Source organism: Balaenoptera physalus (genome assembly GCF_965194825.1).
Source record: "Balaenoptera physalus genome assembly, chromosome: 10".
NCBI classification, from domain to species: Eukaryota; Metazoa; Chordata; class Mammalia; order Artiodactyla; family Balaenopteridae; genus Balaenoptera; species Balaenoptera physalus.
The window spans coordinates 41,694,397-41,722,043 of record NC_138889.1 but is presented as its reverse complement, the minus strand read 5'-3'; the positions used below and the strand labels follow the sequence as shown (position 1 = coordinate 41,722,043).

The 27,647-nt window shown below is 39.5% G+C and overlaps 1 protein-coding gene and 1 long non-coding RNA gene across 2 annotated transcripts in view; one reads left to right on the top strand and one right to left on the bottom strand.

Annotated features, from left to right (window-relative positions):
* The window catches only part of LOC309636721, a 939,587-nt gene that overhangs the window by 757,619 nt on the left and 154,321 nt on the right, over positions 1 to 27,647 (bottom strand). The window lies entirely within an intron of this gene.
* Positions 21,622 to 27,647, top strand: part of LOC309636699 (uncharacterized protein C11orf97 homolog) — a 30,080-nt gene continuing 24,054 nt past the window's right edge. The window contains exons 1-2 of the mRNA XM_082410101.1: positions 21,622 to 21,913; positions 26,621 to 26,725. Coding sequence (XP_082266227.1) covers positions 21,772 to 21,913; positions 26,621 to 26,725 — 247 coding nt within the window. The 5' untranslated portion in view covers positions 21,622 to 21,771. The remainder of the gene's footprint in view (positions 21,914 to 26,620; positions 26,726 to 27,647) is intronic.

Sequence of the window (27,647 nt, the reverse complement as noted above, 5' to 3'; positions counted from 1 at the left end):
GAAAAAGAAGGGTGATTGAAAATATATGAACTAAACATTCAATTGAAGAAGCTATAAAATAGAAGAAGAGAAAGAAGGGGTAGGAGTAAAAAAGTAACAAAGAATAAAGACAAAATTAACGAAAGAAAACACATACGAGACAGAACACTGATGACCAAAAATATTCTTGGAAGAAATTAATGATAGCAATACACCATGGGCATAACCGAGCATAAGAAAGAAGGGGAAAATAAACCACTAGGAATGAAATAGTGCACAAAAGGATTTTTAAAATCTCGAAAGAGAATCTTAGGAGAAACTTGACAGCAACATTTTCAAAAGATAAGAGAAAAGAATAAATGTCTGGAGAGGAAACATATCCAAAATGGATGCAAGAAACACCAGAAAGCTTGAATAACACCCAAGTATAAGAGGCTGGTTCAAGATATGACCCCTGAAAGTCCAAGAGACACATCATTTTGCATGTGAATCTAGAAAACTTTCAAGAAACAGTTAACTCTTATTGTGCAAATTGCTTCAGAGTATAGAAAAAGTTGGAAAGCTACTCAGATGAGGCTATTCTGCTCTCTGATAGCCAAACGAAAAAAGGACAATAAAAAATAAAGCTACAGGCCATTTTTGTTTATAAGCATAGAGGAAAGCATAAAATGGAATGTTATCCAATGAAATGCAGCAAGATAGTAAAAGAATAATACATCATGACCAAATAGAATGCAAGGATGATTGAACATTGGAAAATTTAATGATAAAATTCAGAATATTAACAAAGTAAATGAAAAATATCATCATCTTATAGGTACCAAAAAAGCATTTGATGAAATGGAAAATCCATTCATGATTTTAAAATTCTTACTTGCAAAGCATCAAGAGAAGCTTTTTTTTGTAAGATAAAGAATTTCAAGGTAAAAAATAGCAATGATCATTCTTAACAGTGAAACAAAAGTAACATTCTCATTCAAGTTAGGAAAAAGAGATGCATCAGCATGAAAAGCTGCTCAATATCACTAATTATTAGAGAAATGCAAATCAAAACTACAATGAGGTATCACCTCACACCAGTTAGAATAGGCATCATTAGAAAATCTACAAACAACAAATGCTGGAGAGGGTGTGGAGAAAAGGGAACCCTCTTGCACTGTTGGTGGGCATGTAAATAGATAGAGCCACTATGGAGAAGAGTATAGAGGTTCCTTAAGAAGCTAAAAATAGAATTACCATATGCTCCAGCAATCCCACTACTGGGCATATACACAGAGAAAACCATAATTGAAAAAATACATGCACCCCAATGTTCATTGCAGCACTATTTACAATAGCCAGGTCACGGAAGCAACCTCAATGCCCATCGACAGACAAATGGATAAAGAAGTGGTGGTACGTATATACAATAGAATATTACTCAGCCATAAAAAGGAACGAAATTGAGTCATTTGTTGAGACGTGGATGGATCTAGAGACTGTCATACAGAGTGAAGTAAGTCAGAAAGAGAAAAACAAATATCGTATATTAACGCATGTATGTGGAATCTAGAGAAATGGTACAGATGAACCGGTCTGCAGGGCAGAAGTTGAGACAGAGATGTAGAGAACAAACGTATGGACACCAAGGGGGGAAAACCGCGGCGGGGTGTGGGTGGTGGTGTGCTGAATTGGGCGATTGGGATTGACATGTATGCACTGATGTGTATAAAATTGATGACTAATAAGAACCTGCAGTATAAAAAAACAAACAAACAAACAAAAAACAACTAATACTAAACTTTTTTTGGGTTATTTGTATGGAAATATGTTAATATAAAGGTTTCAGACATTACATGAAATTTCCAGAAATCTTATATCTTCTGGTCTAATGTTATAAGTCATAATTCTAGTTATTACTTTAAAATGTATATCTCAGAAATAACAAAATTTCCTTGTCAATTGCATTATTATGAACTTTCATCCAATCTTTAACCGTGGTCATTTTCAAGTCTTTTGTCATTTACAGACAGTTCTGAGTGTACTCTGATGCTTTTGCAAAAATGTTCCTATAAAAGGGTTTCATCTTCAAGAAATTCATGGAAAAGACTCTGACAAGTACAGGTTTCTGGTAACTGACTATACTGCTGAACTGAATGAATAAGCATGTTCAGAACACTAATGGAAAACTGATGAATTCATAAAAGTGCTAACAAAAGATCAAGATGAAAAAACAATTAATTAGGTGGGACTGAGTCAACTTATGAGGATGATTTAATTTTTGTGACTTTCTGTTGGAATTAAAAAAACAAGAAATCCCACAAGGACTCAGAGGCAAAAAATATACAAATCAATTTCCACTGCAAAGTAAAGGAGCTGTTACAGTGGAGGATTACTGGACTGAATGTCAATATTATGACATAGTATGAGTGAGTTTCGTGTTGGGTAATTGCAATCGTTGCTTTTGTTGTGGTCATCCATTTACAATGCTTGGTGTCAGTTTATTTATCCCTTATAAAAATAAAATACAGTGTGTGTGTGTGAAAAGAAAAAAAACATATTGAAAACAATGTGAAAAAAAATCTCACCATGTACACTCCACTTTCAACTTGAACTGTGTAGAGCAAATGTAATAGTTATGATTTAGGACAGAAAATATATGTGTACAAATAAGAAAACAAAAAAATAACCAAAGCAAACTATCTCATTAACCCAATTTCAAGTGCTCCCTTATTACTGTTTCCTAATCCTCTTAAGCGCCCCTAATTTCCACCATTCATATATTCTCTCTCACTTTCCCCTGTCCTCAAACTTCAGGCGCACCTATTCCACCCCACTTAGAATCCTCCGAATGTCCGAAAAGTCCCTAAGTGATCTGGCCCACCATCACCTCTGGACCTCACCCCTTTCTACCCTGCTCCTTGCTCTCTCATTCCAAACACATTCCTGCCTGTGTCTCAAAAAAGGCCGGTATACTCTTGTCTGATGGTCTTTGCACCCAGGCAACTCTCAAGCCTCAGCCCAAACATCACCTTTTCAGGGAACTCTCCTCTGATTGTCTTGCTTTGGATAAAAGTAGAGACGATTTTCCTTCCAGGAAAACAGGTACTGTCTCAACAAAACATTTCCAAATGAAACTTGAACTGTTGGTCAGTACCCATGTATCTCTTCCAGATATACTCACATCAGCGCCATGGTAACTCCAACATTCCTGATTGCATCACAGTGGAATCCAACTGGCTCTTCCAACTGTCTACTAAAAGGCCTCCTTTTTAAAGTTATCAGCCCACAAAACACAGGTATTTTGCCTGAAATTTTTCCTTTAAGATTTCTTACAAGAAAATATATGGGATCTAACGGTTATACAAATTTCAGGGTCCTTTTAGTTACAGAGGGATTTCCCTGGGAAAACTGCCAGAATGGGAGGAGCTAGCACAGTTGTCAGGGCATTAAACACCACTAGTATTGGGTCAGCACAAGAACCAGGGAGAGGAGAAGAAAACCATGCTAAAGAAATCGGTGAGGAAGAGCTCAAATGCCTTTAGAGAACAAAGGCATTTCATCTTCCTCACCCTGTAGTCTCCCCAATAAGACTTTGAAAGATCAGCTTGCCTGCCATTGTTCCAAGTGATAGAAACTCCCCACATCTCCTATGGTCTGCAAGAGGTGCCCGAGGTCCCTATATCTTATCTGGGGTCCATTCAAGACAAGAGGAAGCTGGGACTGGGGCCCAATCCTCTACCAGCCCTCTCCCCAAAGAGGTCAGCACAATTTGGCTTCAACATAAAACATTTCTCCTTTGGATCTGGGATCAGGGACAAAAAAATAGCCAAGGAAGGGCTTGCTCTCTGTGACCCCTGCTGGTAGCTTTTGTAAGAGTGCATCAAAGGAATGTTTGCTGCAGACCCGAATACTGGTGGCAGGGGCCCTTTGAGTGAGCGGTAGTAGCTCTCTGTACCTCTGCCCTGGAGCCTCATGCACCATGGAACATGCAGAAGGTAGGTAATGGAGGATTAAAACACTCTTCTCTTTTTCCAACTTTAATGTCAAAGGGTAAAAGAAACAATCTCGAGGTCTCTATAGAATTTGTTGGTAATAAATGGTGGGGAGGGGAAGTGGTTGACAAGCTAGCTCATCCTTGAGGGAGTGTGACAAATGCAGTTAACTCAGCCTCTAAAGTATGGGTGGAAGTCAAATAATCTCTCTCTTCCTATTCCAGAGACACCTGATGAGCACTCAAGGGTCTTGGGGATAGATTGTTATGAAGGAGAAGCATTGTTCAAACATGACCCTAGATGTTCATCCTAAGATGCCTGAACAATAGGCTAGCCTAGACTCCTTCCATGACTGGAGGGCTATAGCATCCAAAAGGGCCCAAGGTCCCCAGGCGCCTCCTAACGTACAGGGCTACTGGCTTTCCCGGACAGCTCCTGTAAACGGCTGGCATGATATCTAGGCCGCTTAATTCCCCAAGCAGTCTGAAGCTCCCTTTTCTAATAAGTTTGCTGACTTCAAAGCCCTATATGAAGGAAGAGCACTGGGGAAGGGGCCTCCACTAGAACAAAACCCTCCTCAACATGGGATGCGTCTCCATGTAGACGCTGAGGAAATGCAGAGCCGATGTGTGCCTTGGTCTTGATGTGTTTCCTGAACTCATATTGTATGACTCTGTGGAATTTTCCTCCATCGACAAGGGGACCCAAAAGATGGGAAGAAAGCAACTAGTAAGGTTTCATCAGGGTTAGGGTTTTCCAGCCATGTGTATCTCAAGGAGAGAGGAACAAGTGTCTTGATGGATTGGATGGAGGGATAAGAGAGTGATTACAATGATGGACCAGTAAATTTATCCTGGGTAAAAAAGGAAATGAGAACATGATGGCAATGATGGAGAATGAAACAGTGCTTGATTCATGGGCTGAAAGTCTCCATTAGGTGAAATACTTGTATTAGAACCCTAGGAAATGTAAGCTAGCAAGAGAATGGGATGCTTGAATCATAGCTGGTACTCTCAGTATTCCCATTTTATGGAGGAAGAAACTGAGGTGTAGAAAAATTTATATTTAACTTCATAGCTTGTGTTCTCAAACTCTAGAGTTATTTTTGGGCTTGTCTTATCTTCCATATAAAACTGCTTTGAGAGCATTGTCTAGGTCTTGGTCATCATCAAATTTTCCAAGGGATCTTGGTACTCTATATGGTGCACACTCCAAACATTTTTATTAAAAAATAAGTAACTAAAATCATTTGGCGCACACTGCAGTCTCTCTCCTCTTGGTTACACCCCATCTTTCTCCCTACTCTCCTATCTCAGGAGAAGAGAAGGTACTCCCCCTCTCCAGACCTAATCTTGCCATTTAAACTCCTTAAATTGACACCTCCCATGCATTCCAAAACTACGGTGAATTAAATGATCACTATCACCTCTGTAAAGACTTAAATCATCAGTCATCAGTCTGTTTCCTGATTTAAGCTACATCCTTTCTCTTACCTTCCTTTCAATACCGAACATGTCAAAACATAAGCAAAAATAATCTACCTTTACAAAAACATTTCCTCATCTCTCTCGTCTTCTGATTCTGACCCCACTTCTCCACTGAAATTGATCTCTGTCAATCATCACAATGTCTCCCAAGTGCGCCTCCATGGGTTACACTTTGTCTCTCTACATCATTGATTGATGGAACACCTCCTTCCTCCTAAAATGTCTCTGACCTCTAGGGTACTGACCGTCTTCTCCGGTTCTTTTCTTTCTCCTTGGTTCCACTTCTTTTTCCACTATACAGATGCAGTCTTATTTCAAAGCTCAATTCTCATCTCTCTTTTAACTCTTTTTATTTCTCCCTTTCAATTTCCTTTTTCTGTTCATGGATTTCTTTAGTATCACACTCTGTCTCTTTAAAGATATTATTTATTGCCATAGCTTTCTCTAATAACACTGACTTTCTCCTGCATTTCTGATTTGCTTTTCCTTCTTGACTGGCCACTGAGCCCCTGAAAATCAACTTGTTTAGTACAAATTGATCATCTTGCTCCTGAAATTAACTTCATCCTTTAGAAATCTTTTTTTCTAAGAATGGGAATACAGTATCCTAGTTACCGTTGGCTATTACATCTCCCTCTCCCTAGACATAGAGTCGGTGATGTCAGGGGATCCCACGACAGTCTACTGTGAGGCCCCAGGGACACCTGTATACCCCAGGGAGGCTTCCTGTGCTCTCCTTCCTTCTATAAGGACCCAAGGATCCAGCCTGCCTACCTCTCCTCCTTATAGCTGTCACCACTCAAGCTAGACCCTGAGGATCTACAAGTACCCGTCACCTGTATCATGTGATAATCTCCCCATCTCACTGTAATTTTTAATCTTAAAAATTCTTCTATAATGATTTTATTTAAAACTATATAAATATATAATCAAATTTTTCATTCTATATGAAAACTTCCTCTAGAGAAATGAAAAGAGAAGGATGAAACAATTTACAAGGAAAATTAATGTCAAAAATTTAAATACCATGCTAAGGGTCTTTCCCCTAATAAACCCTAAAATGCTGATTATGAATATCACAGAGGCCCTCATTTTTTATTGAATTCTTAACAGACAAGTAAAACAAGCCTTGAGTTGAGTATTTGCTTTTGTTTTTGTTTTTGTTGGCTTTGCCACGTGGCATGTGGGATCTTCGTTCCCTGACCAGGGATCAAACCCGTCCCCCTGCAGTGGAAGCCCAGAGTCCCAACCACTGGACTGCCAGGGAAGCCCCTGTATTTGTTTTATAAACTAAATTATTTCCTTTTTACATTTCTAAGAATCCTAGGAGGTATGCGGCCGGGCTACCATCTATATAAAATAAATAATCTAGATACACATTAGTCTTCAGATATTGAGCATCCAAAGGAAACACTCTGATTTTGTAAGTGTAACTCTGTGCTCAAATCAAAACTTCTCAGAATTTGCTGGGTACAATTACGGTGATCCTTCAGTGCTCCAGGCAAATGTCTTCTCTACGGGTCTCAGATGGTTGCTTTTACTGTGAAACCGCCTCCATGTTTCTTTCAATTGGAGCCACAGGTACTAGTTGAGAATAAGTACCCTTACATTTCAGTTACTCTTCCATTTTACCCTTATTCTTGGTATCCCCAGTAACACAGAAATTCTTCCTCTAAGGAAACTTGACAATTCTGACAATTGAAGAAAAGAATTTTTATCAGAATGATTAGACTTGATGGATTTCTGGATATTAGGAGTCTTTCAAAAATAATTCCACTAAGCTTTCCTGGGGTGTGTGTGTGTGTGTGTGTGTGTGTGTGTGTGTGAGTGTTAATCCATCAAGACACTGCATCTGTTTTAAACTGGGGAAGGTAAGAAGTGAAGTAAGTTTAATAAGTCCTCTCACTGTGGCCATTGTCCAGATTGCTTATTGTACAGATTGCTCAACAATTTCAGGACAGCAGGAAAGCCTTCTTGTATTTCATGTTCCGTGCATATTTCAAAGCTACTCTTTCAAATGAGGATTGTTGACAGAATGCCTCAGACGTTAGCCATTGTTTCTGCTGACAGCCAATATCTAAATGCTGTGTTTAATAAATTTCTTCTCACGTTAGAAAGTCTACTTACCGTTTATTGAAAATAATTATAACCATCATATTTGATGGCTAAATAAATTCTATTGGATGGAGATGCGTGACTCAACTTTCCCCCTATTATTGGACAGTTATTTTGTTTTTTACTTTTCCACAAGTATTACTAATCCCTTATAAATATCCTATATTTCAGTACCTAGATCAGTATATTTGGTAAAATATAAGTTAAATAATGAAATTCCTTGGATTAGATAACTAGAAATGGAATTACTGCATTGCAAGAGTTAAACATTTAAAATCCTTAACATGTATTTCCAAAACTTTCCAGAAACATATCACTTTTCATCCTCACCATTAACGTTACTCTGAAAAACTATCTTTAATAATTTGGTAAGAAAATTATTGTGAAAAATTTTGGTGAAAAAGTGTAGCTCAAGTTTTAATTTATACTTCTTAGATTACAACTAAGATTGACTTGTTTTTCTTCAATGAATGCTAGCTATTTGTATTGCTTCATATCCTTTGCCCATTTTTCTCCAATATGGTTCTAGTGTTTTTTCTCATCTACTTACATGAACATTTTATGTATTATGTGAGTATTCTGCATATTTTACACAGTATATGAACATTTTACTTATCATGTGAATATTTTCCATATTAAACCCTGTGTTTAATCTGTTCATAGATTTTTCCCAGTTTGCCATTTCTTTAATTTATATTTAATTTTAATTTTAAATGTTTTTCACATATATTTCAGTTTAAAATATTAAAATGTTGAGTCGGCCTTTTCCTTTGTAATGCCTTTCATGGCCTTTATGTTTAGAAAGTTAGAAAGTTATTTGCCCATCCAGAGACAGATAAATATTCTCTTATGGGGTTTTTCCTTTTTATATGTTAATTGTACTTTTAATTTTGATTTTAATTATACCTTTAATTCTAACTGGGGTTTTGGGTTTGTTTTATTAACTTGTTTTATTGTTTTGTGAGTATGGTACGAGGAATAAGGGAGATGTAAGTATGATTCCTAGGCCTAGTGTGCTGTGTTCCTCTCTATTAGTTTATAGGAGCTTTTCTTTGTCCCAGTGCTCTTAAATGTTTTCCGTCTCAAAATTCTGGTTCTTTAGTTTTATGAAAGCTTTTTAGTTACTTCTTTGACAACTTCCTCTAGTTTCTCCCTCTGTACATTAACTCCTGTATTTGGATATCAGACCTCATGGACCGGACCTCCAATTTTTGTGTCTTTTCTTCTTCCAATTTACTATCCCTTTATGACTATGCTTTACCTTCTGAAATTTTTTCTCATCTTTATCTTGTAAACCTACTTCTATTGTCTTTTTCATTTCTCCTATCAAACTTCTAATTTTTAACAGCTCATTTCTGTCCCCTTAGCTTTTTCAAGTGTACATAGTTTCCTTCCCTGTCCCCCACCATTGTCCTCTTTTTGTTTCACAGGTGCACTTATTTCATCTCTCAGAAAATACTAAAACCAGACACATATTGAGAAAGCAAGCTTCATGTAATAATCCTTATGCTTAAAATTGACATTGCAATCTAGTATTTCTGTTGTGTTCTATTTTGTTCCCTTTTAAAAAATATGCTGCTGGTAACCCACAAAGTTGTTTCTATGACCCACTAATGGCTCATGTCCTGCAGTTTGGAAAGAAATATTCTATAAATCATGTTGAGGCTTTTGATCTTTCAATGGCCGAGACACAATCACATTTGCTTTCTGGGCAGAAATGGGCAGACTGGAGTGGCCTAGAATGAATGAAGGAAAACATTTATAAAGATCCAGATGAGAGATGGTAGCTTGGACTGGGGTGGTGGTTGAGCCAGAAGCAGAGTGCCTACTAGGGTGCCTTCACTCACATCTTCTTATTTAATCTTATTTCCTCAGTGTGCCATGTGGGGAACTGGACCAGAGCGTTCAGATGCTTGTCCAAGATGGCATAATCAGTGAGTCCTGAGCCAGATTTGAGCCAGGCCCGTCTGCTTCCTAACCCTGGCCTTTCCTCTAAGTCACAGCAAATCCATGAGGTGAGCCTATATAATAGGAGAGAAATTGTCAGAAGAGCACATTTTAGAGCTTAAGAACCAATTCCTTGGAGGCTTCAATACCTGAAAAGGTTGACTATGTTTGGGCCCTGAAATGAAACCTAAACTTATTTGTTAATTAAAAAAAAAAAAACAAGACACATACAGTGTGATGTCACAGTAACAACTAGACTTGGAGTCCCCTTTGATCTGGAGTTGATGACCCTGGTCACGTGGTACTTGTCCCTCAGCCAGGTCATCCTTACCCTTGTACACCTCTGCCATGTCCTCCATGGGAGGCTGTGAGGATTACGGTTTTCATGGGATTTTTTAATATTTATCTTACTATCTAGGATTATATATGTTCCCCAATGTCGATTCATGTTGTCAACTCTATACACAATTAAACAACTAGAAATCAATCCCTCTCTTTCTCATGTTCTTTATACATGCTCTATTATGCTGCTTGTCATGTAAGGGTATTAATCATTCCTCTGTCTGTCTTCTCTACTAGATCGTGTACTTCGCGGAACAGGGTGGTCCCTTCTTAGTCTCTGGGTCCCATTGGCCACCACAGAGTCTGCAGTAATAGATGTCAAATTTGATAATTATGTTGTGTTTGAGAATATGCAGAATATAAAATTAAATTCTCAGTTTTTATGACTAAAGCATTTATATGATTTTAATTCACTGTTTTTCAAACTTTCTTGATCCCTGCACCCCCCCTTTGATAAGCATAACTATCTCTGCCACTACTCCCCCACCCCCTTGGGCAAATTCTAGTTTTTCCCCAGACCCCTGTCAGTGACCAACACGCACATAACACAGAACATTTGCACATCCCACAGCCAGGGCAATTTTGTCTACTTTAGTTCCTTTTAGTCTATAGTACAAACAAGAGAGCTTCTTTTTGTTTGCCTGCCTTCCAAAGAGAAGTTATATGATGATATTGAGTTTACTTTTGTAAATTACAAACGTCCTCACCCCAAGATTCTAGAACACAGTATCTCATGGGAGTACCTTGATCTAATTAAAGTTTTTGCTGACAGCTCATTCTAGGGGAAGCCTGTCTTTCACAGCATCTTTATGAGCGATAATTCACTGTCTCCATTTGATCACCTCTGGTCCCTTTTCTTTGCCACTGACGCTCTTCTCCTGGGGACGAGGTTTCAAACCAGATCCTCTTAGGCCTCTGCACTCACACCCATGCCAATCCAACATCTTTCGGTAGCTGTCAACAAAGACCTGAAGGGGAAGAATACTGGCTGGTGTGGAATAAAATGACACTCTACTTGGATTTCAGTGGTTTGGCTGATTCTGTTCCAAGCTGTTTGAAGACATGAGTCAAACTCGACCCATCTCCAGCCCTGCAGTTCTCACCACCTCATCTCTCATACCCAGTTTTTCATCCCTTCATCCCCGCCAATCCATTCTGCAGCTGGAGTGACTTCCTAAAATAAATCTAATGACATCATCCTACTCTTACAGCCCGTCAATCGCTCCCCATTTGCCTTAGGATGAAACCCTGCTCCCTACCTGACCCCCAAAACCACTGAGATCTGATCCCTCCCTCTTGGGCCTCACCTGGGCCTGTGCCACCTGGCCTTCTATGCTCTAAGCAGTGCTATTCAACTTCTTGCAGTTTCTACCACAGACAGTGCTCTCTCTTGTCCCTGAGACTTTGCATCATAAAATACTTCCCTTGGCCTGGAATTCTCACCTTGTAATCCCATCCCTTCATCTCTTTCATTTAGCTTTTTTTTTTTTCTTAAACACAATCCAGCTAAACATTAGTTCCTCAAGTCATCCATCTTCCTAACGAGCATGTCCTCACTCACCCCTTGCCCTCCTCCTGCCTTACGTGATGTTAAGGGCCCTTTCTGATTGTGCCTTTTGTTTTTGCAGCTTGTGGCATCTTAGTTCCCTGACCAGGGATCAAACCCACTCCCCCTACAGTGGAAGCATGGAGTCCTAATCACTGGACCACCAGGGAATTCCCTGACTGTGCCTATTAATCCCAGTATTTCCCCTGTATCTAACTGCTACCTTCCCCCTCAGACATAAACATCGTGCCTGCTATACAGTAAGCATTCAATACAGTGAGTAAATAAATGAATAAAAGAAAGGGAAAAATACCCTTCCATGAAATTTCATTTGGAGTCTCATGGCTCTAGTTCATTCATTCATTTTCAAAATGTTTTAAAAACATCTACCATGAGCACTGGCTAGATGCCGAGTGTTCAGGGAGGAACGAGGTTAGACTTGGTCCCTGCTCTCATGCCAGCACCTCGCAGGGCTCCATGGGTAACCAGAAAAGAAAGCAGAAGTCAACTGATGCTCTGCCTTAGACAGGGAAGGGCAACGTTGGGGAACTTTCACGCCACGAGTGAGTTCTGTAACACAGACTTCATGCTGTGTCACCTCTAGCCCAGGGCAAGACAGATACACAACTTTGTACCACAGAACTTGAAGTAGGTAGGGAAGACAAACAGACAGACAGACAAGGAGTTCCGATACAGTGTGAGAAGTGCTCTTTAAGAGAGCTATGTGCTATGAGGGCAGGGAAGGTTCGCTGAAGCTACTCTGGGGAGAAGTAGCTCTGTAAAGACAGTAGCAATGGGGTAAAATCATACTTAATAATGAGATATAGTGAAACTGTGGCTTGTATACTGGAATAATGATTAAATTTCTAGGTCCCTGAAGCTACTTCTTTGTCACTCCTCTCTGTTGATTGTCAAACACTTGTATGAAATTGACAGGTAAGGAGGAAATTAACCCCATTTGGATTATGAGGAGAGGCAAGGAGGCTGAGGAGTAGCTCCTATTTGGGTGAGGATGTCTGATTTATTTTCCTAATCATGACTAAACCTAAGAAAGCATACCAGGCTCAACCCTCAAGTGAGAAGCAGAAGACCTCAGAGTCAAAAGTGGTGGTTGACACCCAAGCCAACAGGAGGCTGAATCACGCTGTCCTGAAACTGTGGACAGAACTGTCTTCTTTCTAGCAAAGCTACACCTTGGATGGTGTCTAGAAGTAACGCTAGACAACCTCAGTCCTCATAGAAGGAGCCATGTGTCCACAGACGCGCTGTCACCCCATGAGCTTGCACTAAAAAAGACACATGGTCCATAGAACTCCTGAGCACTTCCGGATTGCTCAGCTTTGGGATATTGGTCCAGATGTTAGGGGACAACTGCAGACAGGAATAACTTTGAGTCTCCTCATGCAGAGAAACATTTAAAAGAACTTTTCTGAAACTTTTTTTTTCGGCTTTCCTTATCTGCAGGGAGAAGAGTGTAGTGGTTATGAGTTGGGCCCTGGAGTTCGACTGTCTGGGTGCAAATGCAGTGTGATCCTGGGCACATTGTGGAACCTCTCTATGCCTCAGTTTTCTCAGCTACAAAATGAGGATAAGGATAGAACCTACCTCCTAGAGTTGTTTTAATTATGACGACATGCATTAATATACAATGTTTCATTGATTCTGACACATGCATTTTTCACATTTTAACATGTCTGAAATTGAGGTGCAATTTACAGTCAATAGCATAGCATAGTTTATTTGCCTCAGTGGTATGAAAAATAATGGTGTAGCTTATGTTCAGTGGCATCTTAGATGTGATGTAATTGAGGATACAAAGAGCTTAGAAAAATCAATAGCACATAAACAGTACTAAATGAATATTTAATAGATGATATAGATATAAAATATACATAGTTCTTCTAACTTCATCAGAGCCAACCTATATAGCTCATTTTTAAACAAATGTCCAATATCGTAATGGCAAATGATAACATGACTGACCCATTTCCCAGGAAAGAGAGAAGCTGCTCTTCATACTTGGCCTGGAGTTGGTGGAAGCATCTGGTACCCATCCCTTTATCTTAGCCAAGATCTCAGAAAGGTGATATAACTGAGACCCACTGGGATGTGGATACCTTGGACAGGTAAAAATTTGATGCCTCTTTAGATCAACATTCTTTTCCTAATCATTTATTAGAGCGACTGGTACTCTGAGACACAGCAGAGAAGTAGGATCTCTGACAGTGAGGCTCAGAAATCCAGCTCTCACCCCAAAGCTGCACACACCAGGGAACAAATCCAAAGCCCTAAGTTACCCAACTGCTCTTCTTAGGAGGATAGTGATCATTGGACTTCCATTCCCCAAGTGACTAATGAGAGTCTTGTTTTCCAATTACAGACCCCACTATCCCTAAGAGGAGATGCAATAAACACATTTTCTAAATACCAGCAAGTTTCCAGTGATGCTCTAGTGAACCTTGGAGACTGGTTCTATAAGCAACTCGTAAGCCTCCCCTACCAACTTTAATTCAGTTCAACTCTGGGCCCCAAAAGGAGTTTATTCAGGTGGCAGACACGCAGACATGAGTGAATGTTATATATTTAGACAGGGCATCAAAAGGAGCTTCCCTGGCCTTTTGTTTCTTGGTGATTGCATGTTCCCTTTTAAAATGTATTCAACTGTCAATGGGAGAAAGCAGAACATTCTGTTTTAAACTTCCACATTTTAAATTTTCTGCATTTTGAATAATCTGTGTATCTTTCATCTGTATTGTTTTATTTAACTAAAACAAACATATATTGCCTTTGTATTATGAAAGTTTTTTTTTTACTTTCCAGGAAAAAAAGGAAAATGAAGTTTAATTAATACGTTTATAATAGAAAGAATAATTAGAAAAGTAAAATTAAAAACTTATGCATGGGGCTTCCCTGGTGCCGCCATGGTTGGGATTCTGCCTGCTAGTGCAGGGGACACGGGTTCGAGCCCTGGTCTGGGAAGATCCCACATGCCGCGGAGCGACTGGGCCCGTGAGCCACAGCTACTGAGCCTGCGCGTCTGGAGCCTGTGCTCCGCAACAAGAGAGGCCACGATAGTGAGAGGCCCGCGCACCGCGATGAAGAGTGGCCCCCGCTTGCCACAACTAGAGAAAGTCCTCGCACAGAAACGAAGACCCAACACAGCCATAAATAAATAAATAAATAAATAAATATTTAAAAAAAAGAAAAAATGCAATTCTTTTTCAAAGAAAATAGTATTAAATTCAGTTGAAGTTTGGAAACCACTGTAGCTTTCGTAAATATACCTTTTTACAAAACTCACAGGAGTATTTCATTTTCACTAGCTGTTTATAGATCACCAAGGCACTGAGTCATTTTATAACACAAACAGGAAATGGAGGTTCTGACGAAGCAAGATGACCAAAATCCACCTTCTCCAGATATGGATAAACTGCTTGGCTTGGCTCTCTTGCCTAACCGCTGTTAATATTATTTAGTATTTTCATGGTCCTTTTAGGGTGATATAACAAAATATAGTGGCTTAGAAACAAGCATTTATTTCTCAGTGTTCTGGAAGCCAGGAAGTCAAAGATCCAGGGGCCAGCAGAGTCAGTGTCTGGTGAGAACCAACTTCCTGGTTCATAGATGGCCATGTTTTTGCTGTATACCCACATGGCAGAAGTGGCAAGCAAGCTCTCTGTGGTCTCTTTCTAGAGGCACTAATCCCTTTCATGAGGGCTCTACTCTCATGACCTAATCACCTCCCAAAAGCTCCACTTCCAAATACCATCACTTAAGTTTCAACGCATGAGCTTTGGAGGGAGACACACATTCAGTCTATGGCCGTAATGTTGAAGACAACAGTCTGTTCAGTGGGTGAAGGAGGACCATTTAACTTAAGTAGATGGTCTCTTCTTTTCCAAATATTGATGTGGATAGAGGAGACACTTATTTATTCATTCAGCAAACACTGAGTGCCTTCCTCCCCACTGTGGGCTAAGCTCAGTGCTAATTGCTGGAGACACAGAGTGTATAAAACATGGTCTCAGCTGTCCTGGAACTCACAATCTCAGCTTTCTACCAGGTCATCTCGATTTTCAACACGGAACTTTAAACATTTATTTCAGAAATCTATTTGCCTAGGTATCTATTCCTTTATAACTACTTATGAATTTAAAATAATTGCTGTTTATTTTTATCACTGCAAAATATGTTAAGGAAAACCTTCAGTTCTATCTCTGTCTCTATGTGTCTGTCTTAGTCTGAATAGAACAGCATCTGGCAATTGCAAAAGAACTCAAGAAGTGCAGATAAATGGGAAAAGCAGAGGTCTGAGTATCAGGAGACTTTGATGTAAATCTAAGCTCTGCCATTTATAAGCTTTTGGAGCTCTCTGAGCCTTAAATCCCTCATTTGTAAAATGGGAATAATAAGACCTACCTCACATTTTTGACATGAGAATGAAATGAACTAAACAATGTGAAGCACTTAACCTATAGCAAAACTGAACAAACGCTAGTTTGTTTCCTCCATATAGTTTCACTGTAGGTAGGTGGCCAGTCTTTCATTTGGGGGGAAAAAATGCAATTACAAAAATCTGGAATTTACAAGACAGGTATTTTTAGGTCTCTGGTTTTCTTTTCAGAAAGATTAAACTCAGATTATAAACAGGTTAGCTGCAGGATTCACCTTGACAATTCAATTCCAAATCAAGATAGCGCAGAACCTTTGCAGCACAACCCTCCAGACAAGGATGTCTGCTCTCACCACTTCTATTAAACAGTTTACTTCAGATTCTATTCAGGGCAATTAGGCAAGAAAAGAAAAGAAAAGACATCCAGATTGGAAAAGAACTAAAAGTATCTCTATATGCAGGTGATATGATCTTGTATATGAGAAATCATAAGGAATCCATTGGGAAAAAACTATTAGAACTAATAAATGAGTTCATCAATGCTCCAGGATACAAGATCAATATACAAAAATCAACTGTATTTTTATATAGTATCAATGAGCAAACTGAAAATTAAATTAAGAAAACAATTTCATTTATAATAGCATTGAAAAGAAAAAACATACTTTGGAATAAACTTAACAAAAGAAGTACAAAATTTTGCTCTGCGAACTATAAAAGATTGTTGAAAGAAACTAAAGAAGCACAAAATAAACAGAACGACATCCCATTTTCATGGATCAAAACACTTAGTATTGTTAAGATGGCACTACCCTCCACATTGATGTATAGATTCAATGCAATTCTATCAAAATTCCAGATAACTTCTTCACAAAAATTTACAAGCTGATCCTAAATTCATATGGAAATGCAAAGAACCCAGAAGCGCCAAACAATCTCGAAAAAAAAATAAAGTTGGAGAACTCACACTTTTTTATTTCAAAACTTACTAGAAAGCTTGTCGTACTGACATAAGGATAAACATACATATCAATGGAACAGAATTTTGAATCCAGAAATAAACCCTCACATTTATGAAGCACTGAATACTTTTGACAATAGTGTCAAGACAATTCAATGGAGGAAAAAATAGCCTTTTTCAATAAATGGTTCTGGGAAAACTGGGTATACATGTGCAAAAGAATGAAGCTGGACTCTACATCACACTATAATGTTAATACAAAAATTAAAATGATCAAATACTTAAATGTAAGAGCTAAAACTATAAAACTTTTAGAAGAAAACATATGGAAAAAATTTTCATGATATTAGATTTGGCAATGATTTCTTGGATATGTCACCAAAAACACCACATTAAAGGAAAAATATAGATAAATGGGACTACATCAAAATTAAAACTTTTTTAAAATCAAAGGACACTATCAACAAAGTGAAAGGCAACTCATTAAATGGGAGAAAATATTTATAAACCATATATGTGATAAGGGATTAATATCCAGAATATACAAAGAACTCTTAAAACTCAACAACAAAAAACCCAATTCAAAAAAGGATAAAATACTTGAATAGACATTTCTCCAAAGAAGATATACAAATAGCCCATAAACACATGAAAAGATACTCAAATCACTAGTCATTAGGAAAACGCAAAGCAAAGTCACAAAGAGATACCACTTCACATTCATTAGGATAGCTAGCTGTTATATTTTTTAAAAGGAAAGTAACAAGAGTTGGCAAGGATATAGAGAAATTGGAACCTTTGTGCATTGCCGGTGGCAATGTAAAGTGGTGCAGGCACTTGAAAAAGTTTAATGGTTCCTCACAAAATTAAACACAGAACTACCATATGATCCAGTAATTCCATTTCTAGGTATATACTCAAAAGAACTGAAAGCAGGAACTCAAAACTGATACTTGTACACCAGTGTTCATTGCAGCATTACTTGCAACTGCCTAAAGGTGGAAACAACCCAAATGTCCATCAACAGATGGACAGATATACACAATGTTGTATGTACATACAATGGAATATTATTCAATCTTAAAAAAGGAATGCAATTCTGATTCATGCTACAACATGGATGAACTTTAAAAACATTATGCTAAATGAAATAACCCAGACACAAAAGGAAAAGTTTGTATGATTCCACTTATATGAAGTACCTAAAGGAGTCAAATTCACAGAGACAGAAGATAGAACAGAGGTTACCAGAGGGCAGGGAGAGGGGGAAATTGAGAATTATTGTTTAATGGGTACAATTTCTGTTTGGGATAATGAAAAAATTCTGGAAATGGATAGTGGTGATGACTGTACAACACTATGAATGTACTTAATGCCACTGAATTGTATACTTAAAAATGGTTAAAAGAGTAAATTTTATGTTATGTACATTTTATCACAATAAAAATAAAGCAGTTAGACCACCAGATCCCCCATACCTAGCAGCTAGATGGTTGACTCCCCCCCCCCCACCGTCCACTCCAGCAGAAGATTGGAGGTAATTCACTGAAGGAAGTCAAACAGGCTCTCTGGATGGAAGGTACAAAGCACAGTTGAAGGCAGGACCACCATACTGAAACGGGAATTTCATGAATACTTACATTCTACATATTAAGCCTTCAGTTCTCTTCTCCCCCTCACTTCCTAGGGTGCTGGTACCAGACTGATTCCCTCCATCAGGGAGACCGGAGGAGTCACTCCATGGAGAATCAGAGCAGTTCACGAGATAAGACCTTAAAATACCAACATGAGGGCTTCCGCAACTGAACAGCCGAGACAGATCACCCGTCAGTGAAACCCCCAGTTGATAAGCCCACCTGTATGCACAGAATAATATGTCCACTACTAGATAGGGCAAGACAGTCAAAGATCACCTGAAGGTAGAGGAAAGCTACTAAGAGAACAAAACAAACTAGAACAGGTAACTTGGGGGAAGCAACAATTATACAAGAAGAAAGTAACATTGGAAATGAGTGTATCATTAATATCCTTAGACAGATAAGATATTGCATCCATGGTATAAGGCCAAAGTGTTATACAAAAAAAGAGAGTTCTGAGAAATTAGAAACTTGATGGCAGAAGTGAAAAATGCATTGAAAGTACTGTTGAGGAAATCTCCAGAAAATAGTGCAAAAATACAGAGATATAAAATAGAAAAAAAGTCAGAAAATTAGAGGACAAATCAGGAGATCTAATATGTAAATGACAGGAGTTCCAGAGGGAACAGAGAAAAAATAGACATTACAATAAAACAATTCAAGAAAAAGTCTCTAAAATGAAGGGCATGAGTTTCTAGATTGAAATGATCTGCTGAGTGCCCAGCAAAATGGTTGAAAATTTACCCACATCAAGGGGTATCATCATGAAATTTCAGAACATTGAAGACAAAGAGAAGATCCTCCATGTTTCTAGAAAGAAAGAACAGGTCCTATCCAAGAGGTCAGGAATAGAATGGCAGTAGAATTATCTGTGGCAGCAGTAGATGCCAAAAGACAATGGTGCAATGACTTTAAAATTCTGAAGAAAAATTATATCCAAATTAGAGTTCTTTATCCAGCTAGACCCTCACTTTAGTAGAGAATAAAATAAAGATACTTTTAAACCTGTAAAAACTTGGACATTTTATCTCCCATACACAATTTCTGAAAAGGCTCCTGGAGATATGCTCCACCAAATAAGTAAGGAAACCAAGAAAGAGAAGAATATGGACTCTACAAATCAGGGATTCAAGGCAAGAGAGAGGCATGATGGTGAAGGGAGATCCTTATACAACAGCTGTGCAACCACAGGTCTGGAGAGCGACCAGTGCAAACTGGGGCAGATCAGAGGTCTCTCTGGAAGGGACTTTTTCAAAAAGATGAAATTGATAGAATTCCTCATGTGTTTGAACATATTCAGAGATTTACACAAGGAGAGTTTGGGAATTAATTAGTGATAAGGACATTAAAAATCAAGCAAATTGGGGTTTCCCTGGTGGCGCAGTGGTTGAGAATTTGCCTGCTAATGCAGGGGACACGGGTTCGAGCCCTGGTCTGGGAAGATCCCACATGCCGCGGAGCAACTAGGCCCGTGAGCCATAACCACTGAGCCTGCGCGTCTGGAGCCTGTGCTCCGCAACAAGAGAGGCTGCGATAGTGAGAGGCCCGCGCACCGCGATGAAGAGTGGCCCCCGCTTGCCGCAACTAGAGAAAACCCTCGCACAGAAACGAAGACCCAACACAGCCAAAAATAAATAAATTAATTAAAAAAATATATATATATTAAAAAAAAAGAAAAATGTTGAGTGGCCTTAGACTTGCCAAATATAAATTTTAAAAAAATCAAGCAAATTAAAGAGCAAGGCACCTAGAGAGTCTCATATTAAGTGAAGTCAGAAAGAGAAAGACAAATACCATATGATATCACTTGTATGTGGAATCTAAAAGAATGACACAAATGAACTTATTCACAAAACAGAAACAGACTCACAGAAAACAAACAAACTTTTGATTACCAAAGGGGATGGGGGGGGAGATAAATTAGGAGTTTGGGATTAACAGATACACACTACTATATGTAAAACAGATAAACAACAAGGACCTACTGTGTAGCATAGGGAACTATACTCAGTATCTTGCAATTATCTATAATGGAAAAGAATCTGAAAAAGAATATATATATATAACCGAATCACCTTGCTGTGCACCTGAAACTATCACAACATTGTAAATTAACTATACGTCAATAAAAAAAGGAAAAAGAAGCAAAAAAAAAACAACAAAAAAAAGAGCAAGGCAACTATCAACTCCAGGTAATTAAAATGTTGTACAGAAAGAAAAAGTGACCCTAAGATATTGTGCAGTGGATAAACTCAGCTGCGACTAGAGTTTACATAGCCATAGTAAATGAAAACCCTCTAGGCAAAATTTCAATTTATCTACATTGGGAGTTTGAAGGTGCAGTTAAGCACATGTGAGGTGGGAAGCATGGAAGAGAGCTAAATCTTCACTCTCCCATAGCAGGAAATCAAGACATGATACCTGAAACTAAAAAATCTAAAGAGCAGCAAAATAAGCAGTTGGTTATATGGTTGTAAACGCTAATTTATCAGCCAGAAGAGGTGAAAAGTGGAGTAAAATGGAGGTAAGATGGAGGCAGATGGGGTCCCCTGTATTTGGCTACAAACCTTGTAGAACCATTTAATTCTGCACGTTTAGCTTTCATAAAATTAACACCACAACATATTTTTAAATGACTGCAAAAACAAAACAAAAGCAACTTCTTGCTCCAAATAAAACTCTAGATTTCCCCATTTGCTATTCAAATTAAACTTTTCTGAGTTTGATTTCTTCATCTGTAAAATTTAGTTTTTATATGGATTCAAATAGATTGTGAATACAAAAGTGCTTGGACACTACAAGAGTTGTTTATTAATAATAACAACAACAACAACTTACAATCCAAACGTTGGGAATCCTCAACATTGATTTATTTGATCATGTGTGTGTAGCAGGGAGCGGGACACGACAAGCAAAGCACTGCGTGAAACCAGAGACCTTTCCTTGAACTCACTGCCCAGTCCCTCCTCCCGCCCCTACTTGTTCCAGGTGGTGATTTATTCTTTAGCCTTTGGGGCCAAACTTTTCTGAATTCGGATTCCGGCTGTGCCACTTCTAGCTGTGTAACCTCAGACAATATCCTTAGCTTTTCTGAATCTCAGTTTCCCTACCAGGGAATAGTGAACCCTCTCTCGCCAAACTGGTGTCACAAACAAACGAGAGATTAATGGAAAGAAAGTCCTTTGCTTTGGTCGGTAAGTAATTGCAGCTCCCCAACTCCAGCGCCTTCCTGGGCGCGCGGGACACCTGCAGACTCCCGCTGGGAGCGGCTGGGGCGGGGGGAGGATCCACAGTCACCATGGCAACCGGAGACGCCTCGCGTTCCCCAGCAGCTTGCGGCGGAGCAGAGAAGGCCAGCCGGCCGCGCGCCGCGAAGAAGACCCCCGCGGCATGACGGGGGAGGAGGCGGTGACCGCGGTGGCGATGCCCGAGGCGCGCCACGACGGCGAGCAGTCTCGGCCGCCCGCAGGCCTGGGGTGCGGGGCGCGCGGAGAGACCGGAGGCCGCGGCCCCCAAGAGTCCCGGAAGCAATGTGAGTTCCCTTTCAGCCTCGGACCCCGCGGGGGGGACGTGGGCGAGGAGAAGCGGTGAAAGGTGAACTGTGGGAAACCGGAGTAAGACTAGCTGAAGCCGGAAAGGTTTTGGAGGGAGGGGGCGAAGCTGCTGTTTTGGCAAAGGCAGGGGTGATGGTTTTGTGGCCGAAGGCATCTGGTCCATTTCCCCAAGCCCTCCTTCATAAAAGGCTACCTGAGTCCAGGTAGCCTCCAACTTAATTGGTAGTGGCATTGGCCTGGAAGGTATTGAAAAAAATTGTGTGTGTATATATACATACATATGATATTAAAAATATTAAATTATAAAATATATCTTAATTATAAAAATGTGTAAAATATAATATATAAGTTTTAAATATATTTAAAAATATGTTTAAATTATAAAAATGTGTAAAATGTAATATATAAATTTAAATTTTACACATAATAAAACTATGAAATTTATTTTTTAAATACATAAATGATATACACACATGCAAATATGCAGATCATTTTTGTCAATTCCTTCATTTTACAGGCCAGGAAACTGAGGTCTACACTAGAGGAAAGGAAGTGACTTGCCTACCGTCACTCAGTGCTGGAGAAATCCTTCAAACACTTAAACCCGCATCTCTTGGATTATCAGTTCATAAATTATGATTACCTGATCCTTTTAGAATCTCACAATCATGGGCCACATTTTAACACACTGCTGTTGTTTCCTGCCTGCCCTGCCGAACACACAAACAACATTCAAATAACTAAAAGCAGTTCTGGTTCACAGTCACAGCCAACATGGTTGAGTCCGCGCTAGGTCGAAGTGCTCTTCCGTACTGTTCCATAAATTTACAGATATTTCACAGCCCTTTGTGCCCCACAGGTCTTCAGTAGGTGGTAAGGAATGATGAAGATGAAAATAATAGGCCAAAGAGGAAGGCAAGCGTTCCCAGCCCTTTTGCAGCGCCTCCCTGATTGCCTCTCTAGAGCAGCGCGGCTCCCTCTGCACCAGGACAACAGAGGAGCGAGGGTTGGGCTGAAGCGGCTCAGCTTCCGCTCCTCGAGGGACCACGCACCCTCCTCTTGGGAGACGGAGACCCCCCGAGGAGCCACAGAACTGCTGCCGCCTGGTGAAAGGACCTCTTCCCTCAGCATCAGCCACAATGTGCCTGATTATGATACCTCATTCCTGTTACTGTCAACAGCATGCAGAGACCTTATTTAGAGCAACTAAATTCAGTATATATAAGTATTCAGCGCACTTAAGTAATTCCTTACTCCGACTTAAAATTCTATCTATCTGGGAATTTTCCTGTTAAAGATGCTATAATTTAAAGGTTCTGTATTCCCCGTAACTGTAGGAGTAAAAGGTGGAATTAACCATTCACTCATCAATTTGACAACTATTGAGTCCTTTCTGCATGTCAGGCATTGGGCTGGTTGCTGGGAAATGAGTAATGGATTAAGGCAGGTGCCCAGACTTTCAGGAGCTCACAAAGTCAGGGTGGGGGGCATATGAAGAGTTCCTGCCTCAGCCTTCCTGAGCTCCTGGCCTCAGCTGAAGTAGAGACAGAATATTTACACCTGCACAAAGTACCCATTCATTTTTCAATTTTTTTTTTTTTTGAAAGGTCTTCAATCTCTATTTTTTGGAAAGGTCCCCAGTCTCTGTACAGCTTCTACTCCCTCATCACACATCTGCTCCCAAATATACACAGATAAAATGTGGTGCTTTCCCACTGAAACATTTTTGAATTATATAGTGGTGGCTATTTGAGCACCCACGAAATCTTTCATAGACTCAGTGTTACCTTTCTTTTTTTCTTTTTTCAGTGTTACCTTTAAAATTATTTGTAGTGCTTTCACCACGCTGGCTGAACTATCCCAGTATTCTCCATTTTATTAAATCACTGAATCCAGTACAATCAGGTTAGTGTAGTGTGGTGGGGCTATAACCTCCCTTGCTCTGAAAATTATACTTCTATTAAGTGGATCTAAAATTACATGAGCTGTTTTGACAGACACATTATATTATTAACACACATAACAAACGCAGTCTATGACATCCTTAGTTTCTCTTTCCCCCCCCTGTCCAATTGAAAACATTTGACCCAGGCCTTTTCTGTCCTATGCTTATGCAATTCCTTTGTTTGGTCCTAAATACAGGTCGTTATATGTATCCCCAACCATACCGTCCTATGAATTTTAGCACTTCATTCTAGGTGTAAAAGGCCCTTTGAGTCCTGAGTTTGCCATTCAGCACATAAACCGTTCACCAGGTTTGTGCCATTCTCACATTTGGTGAGTTTGCTGAAAGTTCCTATATTCAAATTAACAAATTAAATGGTGACCCCAACAGTTCCAAGTAGAGTCTCTAGAAGCCCCTGATCTGTCAGTCAGCATCTTTGGCGTGGGCGCTCTCTGCCAAAGAGAAATGCACTTTATCAAATGCCTTGCTGAAATGCACATACTACACTGTGGCTACAGCATCTCCCTAGTCTATTTAGTTTAGTAACTTGATTTGAGAGAGTTAGGTAGGCATGACTTTTAATTTTTATGACTTCTGGAAGTTACTTTTTCATCTATAAAATAGGAATAATTATACCTGCCCATAGGTTGTCAGGAAGAGAGATAATATATGTAAGATGCCTAGGGCATGGTAGCATTCAATAAATTGTAGCAATTGTTATTAGCCAGCTTGTTTGCTTTCTTTCTTTCTTTCTGTCTTTCTTGGAGCAGGGAATATTTGCCTATACTAGCTCTTTACTACTGTCTCATTTTTCATAGTTTCTCAAAACCTTTGGTGATTTCCTTTGTAAATTCTCTTAACAGAAGGGCTGAAATTTGTCAAGAGACTTGAACTTAGAGCAAGTGATTTCTTCCTCTCTTCTGAACTATTACAGGCTTTTCTTCTTTCTTGGCCACATTTCTTATACTCTTTTTCTGCCTGAAGATCATGATTTAACCAAAAAAGTTTAAACCAAAGTTAAGCTAGAGTAATTCTGACCTTCATTCATCTCTCATTCATATGACTCCTAATTTGGGGGAAACAAGATTCAGAAAGTATCCAACTCTGCCTTGTTCATGTCTGAGGGTGTGTTTGGGTCTCATGACCAGGAATGAACCAGACCCACAGCCATATGCAGCAGGTCTTTTTCCCCATTTGGGTCAGTCTGCACACAAGTCAAATTTATTTACTTGTCTTCCCTATCGGTTAGTCAGGAAAAGATGACACCTGCCATAGCTTTGTGTTGGTTAGTTAGGTTTTCCATGGCTCCTTGGATTGAGCTTTTGGGCACTAAGACTAGAACTACTGATTCCCTGATGTTCACAAGGCTGCGTGCGCAGACATGCATATAGAAGAATATTTCACTAATTGAACAATGCTTAGTTCCACTTGAACACGCATTTGTTGAGCATCTATTATTATGTCAAACTCTGTTCTAGGACTCTAATGAACTGAACAGACAACATCCCGGCTCTTATGGTATTTATGGCCTGGTAAGGGAGACATATGGTAAACTAATAGTTACACAAATAATTGTATATACAGTAAATGAGGCTGCACACACATTGCAATAAATCAAATGAAAGAAAAGAGGAGAGTACTATGAGAAAAAGTAACCAGGGGCATTTCAAGATTGTGGAGCCAAGGAAAGTTTCCTTAAAGAACTGACATTTGAGCATAGACCTGAAATTCAGGTAGAAGTTACCCGGGGAAAAAAAAAATTAGGAGAAAGGCAGTTCAGGCAGAGAAAATAGAATGTTCAAAGGCTTCCATGTGGGGATGGACAGAAGGGCCATGTGGCCGGAGCTCAGAGAGCAAGAGAGAGAAGCTGACAGGAGAGATTAGAGAGATGGAAGGGCTCAAATGACACAGCCCTCCCTGGGGTGAGCAGAAGAAATGTAGCTAAAGTACTTAGAACAAATAATCCATCCTCAACTATAGCAGTGTTTTCTTGTGGGGGCAGGTTTAGAGGACAGGAAAAAGTCCTATGTCCATTAGTGGCTCACTACTACAATTCAGGTTTATTCTTTAAAAGATGATGAGGGACTTCCCTGGTGGCGCAGTGGTTGAGAGTCTGCCTGCCAATGCAGGGGACACGGGTTCGATCCTTGGTCCGGGAAGATCTCACATGCCATGGAACAACTAAGCCCGTGCGCCACAACTACTGAAGCCAGCGCGCCTAGAGCCTGTTTCCGTAACAAGAGAAGCCACCGCAATGAGAAGCCTATGCACAGCAACGAAGACCCAATATAAATAAATAAATAATAAATTTATTTTTAAAAAAAGATGATGAAATACTGCTAGACTCTTCCGTATTATGTATGTGGATTGTAGGCTCCAAGCATACATCTTTCTTATTCATTGCTGTGTCCTCTGCCCCAAATGCCTGGCACAGAGTATGTCTTTAATAAGAATTTGTTGAATAAATGAAAGTTTTCTTCAAGCTGATGAAGAAAACTTCATATATTACTTCATAACACCTAAAAGAGGTATCTGAAACTTAACCCCCAAATGTAAAGTTCCCCCCAAAACTAAAAGTTACAATGGAAGAGATCTTTCCAAAATAGCGTCTGCAGGGTGAATCGTCTGCTATTTGTATGGAAGGATTTGTCTCTTTAAAAAGTAGTTATTCATGTAGGTAGTGGCTAGAAGGTTGGGCAGAATTTATGATAAGTAACCAGTTTTGTTAATGTCTTTTTAGGGAAGAAATTTTTATATTGTGAACCACATAAGAGAATTAAGGAAGTACTGGAAGAAGAACTTTATATTAAGAGAGATGAATGCCACATTAAACATCCACCTTCAGGTAATCTCAGTAACAAATGAGGTATATTTGCAAAATGGATATAAAATTGTCTGTCTGATGGCAGAGCGATTATTTTATTTATTGCAAAACCATGACTATTAAAAGAAAAATGGGTCCCTGGGAAATTCTTGGCTAATTTTATAATTATTTTGCCTATTCCAAATAAACTGTTGTATTTAGAAAAAAAAAATGAGCTAGGTATCAGAATCTACATTGCTGTCCCACATTTTTGGTGGAGGTATTTCTATTTAATGATAAGTAGAATTTTTTTCCAAGTGCCTGAAAAGCACAATAACATATTCTATCTTTATCAATATAAGTATGACCAATAACAGTGGTTCTCAAAGTTTAGACTGCATCAGAATTACCTGGGAATTACCTGTTAAAAGCAAATAACTGGGCCTCATCCATCAGTTACTTCTGAGTAACTGGCTCAGAACGTCTTTGGTGGGACTTCCCTGGTGGCACAGTGGTTAAGAATCCGCCTGCCAATGCAGAGGACATGGGTTTGAGCTCTGGTCTGGGAAGATCCCACATGCCACGGAGCAACTAAGCCCGTGCGCCACAACTACTGAGCCTGCACTCTAGAGCCCATGAGCCACAACTACTGAGCCCTCGTGCCACAACTACTGAAGCCCATGCACCTCGAGCTCGTGCTTCTTAACAAGAGAAGCCACCGCAATGAGAAGTCTGCGCACCACGATGAACAGTAGCCCCCGCTCGCCGCAACTAGAGAAAAGTCTGTGCACAGCAGCAAAGACCCAATGCAGCCAAAAATAAATAAATAAATAAATAAATTTTTTAAAAGAAAAAAAAAAAAGGTCTGGGGTGGGGTCCAAGAATTTGCATTTCTACCAGGTTTCCGGGTGACGTTGATGATGCTGGTCCAGGGACCCCACTTTGCAAGTCACTGACCCAGAAG